Source organism: Haemorhous mexicanus, chromosome 1 (assembly GCF_027477595.1).
Source record: "Haemorhous mexicanus isolate bHaeMex1 chromosome 1, bHaeMex1.pri, whole genome shotgun sequence".
Lineage (NCBI taxonomy): Eukaryota > Metazoa > Chordata > Aves > Passeriformes > Fringillidae > Haemorhous > Haemorhous mexicanus.
The window spans coordinates 45,914,832-45,927,512 of record NC_082341.1 but is presented as its reverse complement, the minus strand read 5'-3'; the positions used below and the strand labels follow the sequence as shown (position 1 = coordinate 45,927,512).

At 37.8% G+C, this 12,681-nt stretch overlaps 1 protein-coding gene across 2 annotated transcripts in view; it reads right to left on the bottom strand.

The window, feature by feature from the left end:
• Positions 1–12,681, bottom strand: part of SACM1L (SAC1 like phosphatidylinositide phosphatase) — a 29,286-nt gene that overhangs the window by 2,734 nt on the left and 13,871 nt on the right. For both annotated transcript variants that reach the window (XM_059848331.1, XM_059848338.1), the window contains 14 exons: positions 12,321–12,380; positions 10,693–10,726; positions 7,975–8,076; positions 7,126–7,211; positions 6,841–6,927; positions 6,351–6,419; positions 6,183–6,262; positions 4,592–4,690; positions 1,921–2,059; positions 1,625–1,694; positions 1,463–1,535; positions 954–1,047; positions 777–869; positions 41–98 (listed from right to left, as the gene is read on the bottom strand). In XM_059848331.1, coding sequence (XP_059704314.1) covers positions 41–98; positions 777–869; positions 954–1,047; positions 1,463–1,535; positions 1,625–1,694; positions 1,921–2,059; positions 4,592–4,690; positions 6,183–6,262; positions 6,351–6,419; positions 6,841–6,927; positions 7,126–7,211; positions 7,975–8,076; positions 10,693–10,726; positions 12,321–12,380 — 1,144 coding nt within the window. The remainder of the gene's footprint in view (positions 1–40; positions 99–776; positions 870–953; positions 1,048–1,462; positions 1,536–1,624; positions 1,695–1,920; positions 2,060–4,591; positions 4,691–6,182; positions 6,263–6,350; positions 6,420–6,840; positions 6,928–7,125; positions 7,212–7,974; positions 8,077–10,692; positions 10,727–12,320; positions 12,381–12,681) is intronic.

Below are 12,681 nucleotides of genomic sequence, written 5' to 3'. Positions count from 1 at the left end.
ATAAGCCAGTTTTATAAAATTAAACTCAACAGTCACTTACCGGCCATTAGCAAACAAATAATGCACATGGAGAAAGCAACCACCATAATAATAGGCAACTGAGGAAAGAGAAACAGAATAATCACTTGATACAGCAGTATGTACATATATTCCTTAATTTCTTTTAAGATGGGTTGAACTGTAAAGCTATTTACTTGCTTTGCTTCTCAATTCACCTGCATTCAGGTACAAATAAAAGTTTGGATAGTTCCAAAATCTGGAAGACTGTATTCAATAATTATGTTTAGGATTGAAATACACTTCCTGTGCATTAAAAGAGAGTTGAGGCTTATGCTTTGTTTAAAAAACAAATAAATACACCAGTTAAACCCATTATGTTCCCAAATCCCATTTCAAAATAGGAAGGGGAGGGTGAAAAAAGTGAAAAGAATGGGGGTTTTGTGTTACAATCTATGCTTCTGCATGAAGTGTGAGAAGTCCACAAGATTCTTCTGCAGAAGGAAACAGTCATTGATAGTGACTAGCAGAATTTTCCCACTTCCATCTGGTGAAGCATATTTGAAAAAAAGCAAGCAGCACTTTTTCCAGTACCTCAAGGACACTCCATTTTCTGTCAAGGGAACAGTCTGGGTTTAATCCTATAAGCAGGTATCATAGAAACATTACCAGATTACAAGGATGCTTCATGACTAACAGACAAGTCCTACTGAGGCATAATGAAGCCAGTGACTGAATTGTTGTGCTTCTCTTATTACAAATAAAGTCTCCATACTCACAGCTAAGAACTTCCAATCTTTCTTGACATGTAAAGGACTGGCAGGTTCTACTTCGTCCACTGAGTAATTTCCAAGAAAAAGATCAATTGCATCCTGGAAGAGAAAGGGAGGGCAAGAGTTAGAATGCACAATAATGTTTATCAAATACACTTCCCCATGGTTAAAAGCTTTACTTACTTGTCTAAATCCATCAGAAAAGTTGTTTTTGTAGTAACGTATTAATGAGTTCCAGCCATCCATTATTAAGCCCCACTGAGTTCTCTTCCCAGTTCTGCAAAAAGAAATTGTGAACAATATTTAAAATAGATGTAAGAATTCAGGACTATAATTTCAGATTTACATTATCTGGATGTGTACTACATTAAATGAACACCTGCACAGGAATACATTTATCTAGTGCTGCCTCTGCATTATTGCCACACATACTTGTAACAAAATTGTAAAATAATATGACACATCTTCATGGCACACTGCCTTGGTTTTCATTTTCAGATAGTCTTTACCTTCATATAAACACAGCATGGAATCTGGAGATTTTAGTCTGACTTTTTACCCATTGAAGCGTTGCAAAAAACTCATTTATAGCCTAAGCCCCAGATTAATAACCTTCTCAGGTATGAGGACTTAAAGAAAATCCCAAACATGCTCAAAAACTCAGAAGGCCCTTACAAGAAATGCGGACTTGCCTTGTGTAATCGGTCTTTAAGGCACCAGTTCCAGCATATTGTTTGGCACAAGCATTAGCATTATCAGCCCACGCTGTGAAGAGGAAAACGATAAGAAATATTAAGGAAGTTATATACTCTCTACAGAGAAAAAGTCATTGTTTGAACTCATAAACAGCCTACCATTTTTGTAGATTTTCTCAAAGTCTGCCTGCTCTTCAATTCTCTGTCCCACATGCAGAACACCAAGTCTCTGGAATAAAAAACACTGAGGCTTGCTAGGAGTTTGATAGAAAAATTAGGATTTGCTTTCAAAAAAAGCTGTATTTATCAAACTCGAGTCTAGTCAATGCAGCTCAGGTAAGTAGTACAGTAACTCCACTATGCAAGCTCTTACTGGAGCATTCAAATGACATTTCCATTCCAAATGGAAAGCCGCTCTCCTCTTCCAGCTTGTCAAAGAAGAGTAAAACATTTACCTGAAGCTGGGCCTGCAGAGACCTGCGTGCCAACAAGCTCTGGATCACGTTAGTCCGATCCAGGCAGTCCATGCAGTTACTGCGGAATGTTCCTTCCTGCTGAGTCACAGTTTTACCCTCCGAGTCAACTAGAAAGTAACTAACACACACAATACACATATTTAGAAATAACATATAAACCACATGTTTTCATAAGTAAATATCATAGCAACCCAACCACAATTGTCCTGAGCATCTGATGAGTGCTCAGCCATGTCTTCAAACTTTGATGTCTCCCTGAATTCTTGCCATGCTGAAAAACAGCACCAATGGAACATTTAGCAATCTCAGGGCAGTATTCACTCCTACCATTCAGAAAGTCAATCAGCAATATTGAGTTATATGCTACTGGGAAGAGCAACTTCTGGTGCAAAATCAGGGACTTGTGGGTTTTTTTTTTTTCCCCAGTTGTTTTAGTGTCCCAGCTTCACAGATATGAAAATCACTAGCAGAGCTCAGCAGTAGAAGTAACCAGATCTGTTGGTAAGTGGTCACCAGTTCAACCCAGTCACCAATGCATAAAAAGTCATCTAAGTTGTCAGGCACATTTCTTCCAGGAAGGTACTCAGATTTTTTAAGGGTGCTTGCAAAATATGGAAAAATCTGCTATTGTCACATGCCACCCTCTCCATTATGTGAACATGGGGGGGGACAAGATATGCTTGCATATGCTAATTATTACCTCCATCTTTAAATCCACTAAACCAGGTGTTTCCAGTAGTTGATAACAAACAGCTCATTTTAAATACTGAATTGCAGACATGCATTCCAACAAAACAAATATTCCCATCTACTTATTAGCTAGATGTGTGAATGGGACAGAACTATGCCTGTCCTGCCACAGCACGAAACTTCCAGTTTTCTACAGGTTTACAGATTATAATCCATAGATTAAGTTACTCCAATATGTAATTATGAACTCTGGCATATAATCCACTGCTACTGTAGAGTGTTTTTATCAAGAACCTCTGCATTTTTATCAGGAGCCTTAGAAACACACAAATTTACTTTGATTAACCTTGTTTTTTCTTTTTAAGTGTTATTTTCATCATTCTTGAGCTGGTTTTGTTAAACCATGTTTTACATTGTTGAAGACTACAACAATAATACCTGTGAAATCTTCCTTTTCCCCCAGGTTTTGGCTACAACTGATATTAGGATAAGGTAGTTTCTTATTATCCTAATTAACAAGAAAAGTCTGTTCTTAAATGCTGCATCTCCTATAGCTGCTCTAAAAAATTTAAAAACTAACAAAGCACACCTCCACAAAACCAGCTCTCCTTTTGGACAGATCATCCACAACTGGATTTAGCCTGCAGAAAATAAGAATTGTTTACCTCCCTAGGGGTTGCAAAACTATTTCCTGTGAAGTTTAGAACTCAGACTTTTCTGTTCCTTTTTAAGCAACAGTCGTTACAAATAAAATAAAACAAGTTAAGTTAGAGCCAGTCTTATCTTGAGAATGAGTCGTCGATTTTATATCTTGCTTTAGAGATGGCTTTTTAAAATTTTCATTTCAAGGAAATCTGGTTATTTTCTATGCCTCCAGTGGCAGCTGACAGTAAACAAGTTAAAGGATTCAGTATTAATTCTAAGAATAAAGGATCCTTGCTATATAGGAAAAAACAACAATCTTATTTCTCCTTATTTGAGGGGCTCAAAGTCAATTTATTCATTAGGTCTTTATGAGTTAAGGCCTTTTTTTTTTTTTGTGGTAGACAGAGAATATTAACTATAAGCTGATTGATTTATATGATTCCCATAGCCATCACTCCAGGCAAGAGACTTTATTAACAAGACTTGTTCTAGTCCACACCTTACCTCAATTTTAGTTTTTAGGACAGACTATACTACTGCTAGTTTTGTAATGTTTTAGCTAATCTCCTTTGTGCTTTAGTCACAAGGCTTCAGGAACAGGAAGGAAGCAATCAGAAAAGCAGAACAAAGTAAACTATTTCCCTAGCAATCTACAGGTCTACAAGTAGCTATGACCAAAAACCCACTTGTGGGACTAAAGACTTAAATTGATTTGGACATTTTGTGTATTTTGATATGACTACAGAAAATGAGAATTCGTTTCCCTGTGGGTTAGTTATATTAGCAAGGGCTAACAACCAATGCCAATGCAAGGTTTGGAGCCACAACAATTTGTGTTAGAGAAAACACTTTTACAAATGCCCACGGAAGGAACACCCAGTGTTTTACACTACAAGGCAGAACAGTTTGCTGTCAATGCAACCTGGAATTACTATGGATGAAAACAAATATAATCTAAAGAGACTTGCTTTTAAATAACTCCAGTTGTATGCACATTGATTTCTTTGTCTAACCTTTCACCCAACCTTACAAAGGCAGCTCATTTGTCACAACTCAGGGTTGCTGCAATTCTCAGATCCACTTTATGGAGAGGCAATGTAGGCTTTACATCCTAGCCCCCAACCAGGTGTCTAACCTTGCACATGGTGTCAGCAAGACACCAGAGATATGGACACACTAATGCACACAAATGCATCTGCTTCCACAGATGACTACAGGAGGTCTGTATTACTGTGCCTTAATGCAAGACAATAGAAACTATGAGGAAGTGGTCTCATTTTAACAGCACAGAGGTGAAAGAACTGCAGAGCCTTACCTGAACTCATCTTGCTGGTCTGCCAGTTGATCCATCAAAATCTGAAGCCGATCCCACCGCATCCGACTGCACTCTTTATGGAAGTCAAATGCCACGTATCTGTTCAGAGAGAAGCGGTTTTTCAGATTACATATGTACTGCAGTGAAGGTTACAGAAAATCCTACACCAAAAGGCTGATCTATAAAAAGAGGATTTGTTTTTCTTTAGAGATGACTTTCAGCACAGCTGCAGATTTTGTCAGTGGTCCGTAGTCTTCCTGATGCTGCACCCTTAGTGTGAATGGTAACACCATTTAAAATTCTTTACAAAAATGCCATTAGTCTGGAGAAGCACACCTTGTGTTCTAAGTTGTGTATGTTCCATTTGATGTTTTGGCTAATATTTTTCCTCCAGAAAGTACAGAAGGGATACAAATCTTAATGTCTTTTTTTTTCCCTCCACCAGGATTCTTTTGTTCTCTGTTCACTTTGAACTAAAACACAGGTGTTGAAATCCAACATTTTTTGCTGACATAATTCCTTTGATAACTCTAGGAACTTGAGACAGGTTTTGTTTAAGCAGCTAACCTAACTGTCATAAGAAAATTAAGCAGCTACAGACTTGGAACAAAATTTTAACAGCTGATTTCTGGCAAGAAGTACTCTAAATGAGTGGTACTTGATTAATTACACATTTGTGTGTATATGTTTGCTGTGAATTACAGGGCATGAGACCTCTCCCCTCAAGCATTCATAACTCAAAAGTTATTTGACGAGATTTCAGGACTATGCATGACAAAAGATGGTCTATACACACTGCAACAAGTAACTGAAGTCTCAAGTTCGACTCGGGCAGGTCAACACCATCAAAAACAATTAACCAAGAAAGTGGATTTTGATAGCAAGCAGTAAAATAGGGCTGCCAAACACCACTTTTGAACATATACAGTACATCACCAAAATGCACCTTCACAATAATTTCACATCTTGTTTTCCACCAGATGACTTTATAGCAAATATGTACAGAATAAAAAAAACATGCACAGTAATTTCAAGGATAAGGTAGAAGGGCAATTATCTGTGTGAGTTGGATACAAGCTCTCCCTCCAGAAATTAACAAAAGCAAGCACCGGTCATAAAATTGTGTACTGCACTCTTTATTCCCCCAAAGAGATGGAATTTCTCATAAACCAAGTGGATTCTCCACTCTTGGCCCATTGTTACACTGAGGTCCAGGCATTTAATGCTTGTGCCCCTTACTGTTCCATCCAGTTTTGCTAACACTCAGCACTCCTTCACTAAGTTAACAATGTAACCAAGCCCTTTTGCCAGAAGCTAGTTCTACAGGGCATGATCTTCTTTTTCCTAAAATACAGAAGACCTCCATTGCATACTATGACTCCAATACTGGAGTGTAATGGTAATGCCAATGGAATGGCATTACCATTGCCTCTTAATTTCCTTCCTTATTCTGCCTATGTCTTCTCTTAGCAAGTTACTTCCTAAACATAAAATGCAAACAAATTGTTTGTTTGGTAAAGGCCCCTGAAGAGCTGACCACTCTGAGCCTCAGAGGGAATGCTTAACTTGTATCACTTCATGTCACATGTACCTGACCATTCCATTCGCCATGCTGTTCACCATTTTTGAAAAGGTTTGCTCAAGAGGCTTCTCTGAGCCTTTTTGGTTAACCTGGGAAAAGGGAAAACAGAGACACCATTACTCAGAAGCCTGCTTAAAAGAACAACAACTTTTTCAGGAAGAACAAGTGTAAGCATACCAAGTTGACAATCATTTGCTTTCCATAGCTAATTATTTGTGAGTCAAAATGTCTTTGGAAGCCATCCATCTAGAAGAGAAAGGAAATGGGTTGGCAGATGTACACTACTATTAAGATCTGTGCTTTACAAGGAACCGCCATTATAATATTTTTGATTATTCTTATAACTGTTTGATGTTCTTTATTGTGCCAAAACATTCCCACTTTTCTCCTCCCAGTCCATTCAGTTCTCCTCATAAACATGCTACAGATAAGGTGTATTGTCCATCTACTGAAACCGCTGCAAAGTGGATCCCAAGAGAAATTACTCCCACTGATGCCTGCATTTTTTCAACCTTTGAGTTCACTATGAGTACAAGGTTTCTTGCTATTACTTTTAAAAAATAATGCTCAATCTGATTTTTATTCTTCTGATTACAGTTTGCAACCCTATCACACAAACATGAGCCCAGTAACATGTTAAAACCCCAAGACACAAACACTCACATACATGGTTTACTGACTTGCTGATCTGTGGCTTTGGTTTATACTTGAGGTTTGGTCTTTGAGACCAGAAAAAAGGAATAGATCCACGGGTCTGCAAAAGAATGGTAACAGTTTTAAACAGCAGAATTTACAAAATCCACCTGACATTTAAAAATAAAGCAGACAGGTTTATTTTGTTAAACTAATTCAGTCTGTTTGTTTAGTTTATGCTTTTAAATATAGACTGCATATAAGATATGCAAACAAGACAGAGCTATCTGTGTATCTATGTTTCTTACAGTGACTTTACCTGAACAAATGATGCTTTGCTCCCCTTGTAATGCACAATTTGTTCTGTCTCAACAAAGTTAGCAGCGTGCCCTTCTGAATCAATACCTGTGGAGGAAAAAGACCATGTTAGCTGTCTCAGCCTGCCTGCAAAACAGTGACAGCACATCACCAAAAGGCTTCCTTCCCCTCCCTTTTAAGCCCTCACAGGAAGCACAGAGCTGCCTGACAACATAAAATTAAACACAACCTTGGTAAAAGTTTAATATGATCAGCACCAAATTTAAGCAGAACTGTGCTTCTTCAAGTTAACACATTTTGATATTTCTAGCACTACAGATTATAATTTAATATGAAAAAAATTACCAGTGCTCTGACACCAAAATATTCACAATTCTGTAACAATGGTACTGCAGAAACGGACAAATTTCTTCAAAAGCACATATGTTTTTGAAGAAAACTAAGAACAGAAAAAGTAATTTAAATTCATTTCATTTCCCTGTTTACTTTTTAACTTGAAACAATTAGAGAACATCACTCAGGAATCCCCTGCCAGCACCAGTGATGCTCTTAGCTGGATTTACTGCTATACCAAAAGGGCTATTACACACTTGCATTTAGCACCAATGAAAATAGCCATCTGCTAAAAATCACTACAAAACTTTTGCAGTTATGTCTTAAAGAAGAGTCTTCTTCACTCTTATGAAGAAGAGTCAGTTTTAATATATACCAAAAATTGCTTCAGTTCCTAATATTTTCTTTGGAGGAAGAAGCCCAAGACAAACTAAGCAATGTTCGTTTACTTTTAAAAGGTAACTCACATGTGCAGATGGAACACATATTTTTTGAATAAATCAGTTTTTTCTTTTACCTCTTACATAGTAGCGTACGCCAGCCCTGAAACAGCTTCTCCTGGAAATAAGCAGCCAGTCAAAACACTTGCCATTAATAGAACAAGAGTGCATAGTGATAACTGATGAACAACATTCAGGAAAAACCTCAGCATTCCATTAGGATATTTTTACACATCAAGAGGTAGGAAACTTTCAAGGAACCAAGAGACTACATTCAAATAAATTTGTAAACATTTGTCACTCCAACAACAGTTGAACACTCAACTGGAGAGACTGTAACGGTATTAGGATCAATATGCACATTGCAAAACGCCACTCTATAGTTATGTCACTGATGAACAATCATTAAAACTGCTGTAATTTTGAGAAAATGTAATTCTAAAGAAATCTATTTTGGATCTTATGGTCCTAATTAAAAATTAGGAATCTATCTCATCCATAATTTCACTAGACTACCTTCACAGTTTCTTGCCCCTATTGTTTTTAAAAATTAACAACTACTTCAAAAATACCTCTTCAAAATTTTTTCTAGTCTTTTAGAAGAGTAAATATCTTGGGGTATACATTTGGCACCCATATGTGCAACATACATCACATACAAATGCCAGAACTACCAGTAAAATAGACTGGTTTCAAATCCATGTGAAGAAGAAGAGAATGAGCACACATCAAGACTCCAGTGTGAACTTCTCACATAAGAATGGCTTCCTGTAGCCCGGGCTACATACCCAAAGAGCCAAATGCACTGGGACTAACCAACAAATGGGCAACGGCAACTAATTTCAGCTTTAGTCTTGTTTTGTGCTACTTATAGTGGCACTTATTTGGGACTGCAGTAAGCTATCAAGTCTAATAGAGACCAGCACTCATGAAAAATTTCTCCATTCACCAGCATGCATGCTTTGCCCCTAAAAACTGAAACCTATCACTTTAAAGCAAGCAAAAGATTAAAATGGTAAATTTTTAAATTAGTCTACTGCAGTCTTCTCTTGGAGGAATCTAGATACCTCATCTCAAGTGAAATTTAGGCTATGTATCTATGACTCAAATGGGACATAAAGCAGCTGCGTCACACACGAGCACCTCAGCTCTGTTAAAGAACACACTGATTTCATACATGAGTCATCTTGATTTCTGTTTGTATTTATGCCAATACTGTTTGTAAACACCCCCAAAAATATAATACAAATTGTTGCCATCCAGAATGTTCTCTCAATTCATAAATTAAGGCTGAAAAATACCCATTACTCTGTTTCCCTGGAAAATTACTGCCAGGTCCTCCACCTTTTAATTCAACATCTGTACAGCCAACAGTATTTTTCAAGAAAGGTTACCTCTAACCTTAGCTGCCTTGCTATTGTCAGCCTATTTTCTGTTGGCAATCTGTGCTCACTGAAGATGACAACTTGCTATTAGCAACTTCCACATATACAGATAAGGACAAGACAGAATTTACTGTTCTTTAGAATGGCTTTGGTTTGGAGCAGCAATGTAAATACTAAATGTAGTTTAGGGCTTCAGGTGATCAAAATCTCAACTATCCAAGTCCTTTCCTTCTCATCACTGCAAGACTAGAAGCACAGCACATGTAGTTGAAAAAATGTATCTGGGTTTATATGGGGGGGAAAAAAAAAAAGAACTTTTGATATTATTGAAATATCTACTAGTGACACTGTAACAATTCTGCTGCAGGGTCTTCCTAGCATTTTTACTGCTAGAAATCCCGTTTCTTCAAATTCCTGAGCTCTCTAAGGTTTTGCCCTAATTCTGTTTTAAACAAACACTACTTATGCTAATTTTTTATACAGTGAAAAAACAGGCTGAGGAGGGTATTAATTGCAGTCTGTCAGTTGTTAATTGCAATTTACCCAGAACAAGTAGGATAAGGATTAGGGTGTTTCAATGCTTCCCTTTTGCTATCTTTCCTTTGTCTCTCTGCCTACTCCCACAACATTTTCCATTAAATGAAGTCACAGGAAAGGACTGGAGATTTGCCAGCTGCTGACAGTCCTATCAGATCAACTGATTCCATCTGGAAACCATTCCCTGCACACACCTGAGGGGCCTTTGCAATAGATGAACAAAGCAGAACATGGCATGAGTTGCTCTGTCCAGTCTTGCCAGTCTTTTTCATACTGTCAGTCCAGGAGCAACGACCTGGGACTTACTGTTTATCACACACTGCCTCCAGAAAGCGTTCAGCTTCCTTGCAGCATTCATCCCTTCTCAAAAATAAACTCATGACTGCTTTGCTAAAAAGACTGTTTCCCAAAGTGTTGGTGCAGGAAAAGCAGCTGCCCAGGAAAAGCATTCCAGGAGCCTTCAGCAGAACATATCCTCTTAGTCATCAACATCCATAAGCTCTTTCAAGTCAAAACTGTTCTCCCTTATTTTGTATCTAAATTAAATGCATCCTTATAGCAAGATAAAAAAGTACTAAAGTGGATGGAAGAGTATTTTCCATATCAATCTTAACCTTCCCACTGAAGAACAGTTATGCAAACCATGACTGTAAAATCAAATACATAAAGCCTTCAAAGCAGAATATTCAGTGTAGTTAACACGAGGGGACTATCAAACAATATGTAACATCATATATGAGCAAACTACAACTTATTTCTGACAATGTGTTCTATGTTATAATTGCCAGTGTAATAATACAGCAGCCTCACAGCAGCCATTTTGCTACTGGACTACCCATATCCCATACACAGTTTTACAGCACAAAAGGATACATCCATGCATCACTGGTGTAGCAAACCTATGAATCTGAAAAACACAAATACATGTGAAAAATATTAAACACTAGTAGTCAAAAAAGATAAGTGAGTGACTGTGCTTTGCCTAAGGATTTTGTGGTAGTTTCATATACTTGATTTCATTTACTTTTTGTTTAGGGTGAAACATTCCTTTCTGAGAAAAGAAGTTCAGGGAAAACAGCAACATATGCAATCCTTATCAGCAGGAAGAAAAAAGTAAAAGTCTAACCCTCATTAAGTAGCCTGGACAAAAAGCAAGCTGCTTTGTCCTCCCTATACACAGCATTTACTCTTCTACAAGCATACCAGATATAAAGCAGTACTTGCTGAAAATCTTTCGACATGGTGTGTTTGATTTACCTCCACAGAAGGACATATGCAGAGACAGTAGTTACAGAAGCCTTCAGTAAGATGTATTTTTATGTGATTAATGCTCAAAATGCTTGTTCCGGGGTTTTTCCTATCTTGCCATTCCTGAATTACTGAGTCTTTAAAGAAAACTTTAAAGTTTAGAAGTCAGAAATTCCACACTTAACATTACCTAAAACTGTTCCTGCATCAAGTCACCTGTAATCAATGTAAAGGGAAGCATGGCCTAAAAATATCAGTTATCTCCCTTTTCAGCTTCTGTGTTTTGCCCCCTAGGTCTGTTTTCATAGGCAGCCACGCTTCAGTTTCCTTCACTGTTCCCACCACAGCTTCTCTCTCATTTCCCAAGCTTTATTTGCATAGCACTATGCAAACTTTACACCCAGTAATATGGCCCTGGAATATGCACAACAGCCCTTCTCTAATTCCTATCTTCACATTCCAGAAGCACTGCACAATCCAGCCTTTTGGAACAGCGCTGTCTAATGTAACAGCACATCTCCACAGGTTACCGAAGCAGAAATAGAAGCCGTGCGTCACTTGCTTTGATAAATGCAAAGCACTGGTGGAGAGAGGAGGCTGCTGTAGTGCAGGCAATCCAAGCAGTTTAACAGACACAGGAGGTCTCTGGCAGGAAGGAGCTTAGACAGTCTGGCCATTAAGGTGCCACAGCTGAGGCTCATGGTCATGCACTTGTATTTGCTGGACTAAGTGAATTCAAAGGCTACACTGGGCTAGTCTTCATTTGAAATAAACTGGAAGAATCTAAATTGTCCGTCTTACTCTCGATTACCAGCTTTATGATCTGTTCACTAGCAAAATGGAATTTAAACTGCACTCAGAGAATGATGTAAGACAGTCCTAGGAAAAAAAAGTGATGAACTGGACCTTGCCTATACCCAAAGATAAATAAGTAGCTAAACCTCAAAATGCTTGAAAAGCATACACTGTGCAGTGTAACATCCCCTTTGGTTTATATGAGCAGCGATCTTCACAGCATAGTATCTTCAAATACTGACACTTCCAAAAAAGTAGCTGTCTAGAAGTACTACTGAGGACATTGACAAAGTTGGAAGTTTGAAAGCAAAAGATTCACTGTGCTAAACTGGATGATGATTAGCCATGTTATACTAGATTCTGGCTGTCTGAAAGAGACAATCACAAAAAAATATTGCATAATTACAACAAAAGTATATTTGTTCTCTATTTACAGAATCATTATTAAGTGGTTTTACCTCTGGTTGAGCAATAAATTCTCTCAGAAGGTGTCCATTCCATACAAACCGTGGATCTGCCTGCAGCAAGGAATAAAAAGCCAACATGCTTTTAGAGACTGTCAGTTCTGTTTAATTCAACATAAAGGCAGTACCATAGCATCCATAGCATCATGTAAGTTTACGTGAATGGGTACAAATGGGGATGAAGTTCCCTTCTTTCATCAGTAGCCTTCATATCCTCAACTAGAAATCTAAATAAAGATTGGAGAGAATAACTACTTAACTACTACTGCTTAACTACTCTTAAGGGCTTTGCATGACACTTCTAAACCACTGACAACTGAGCTGCAGAAATAATGCATTGGTGTCCCTATGCTGC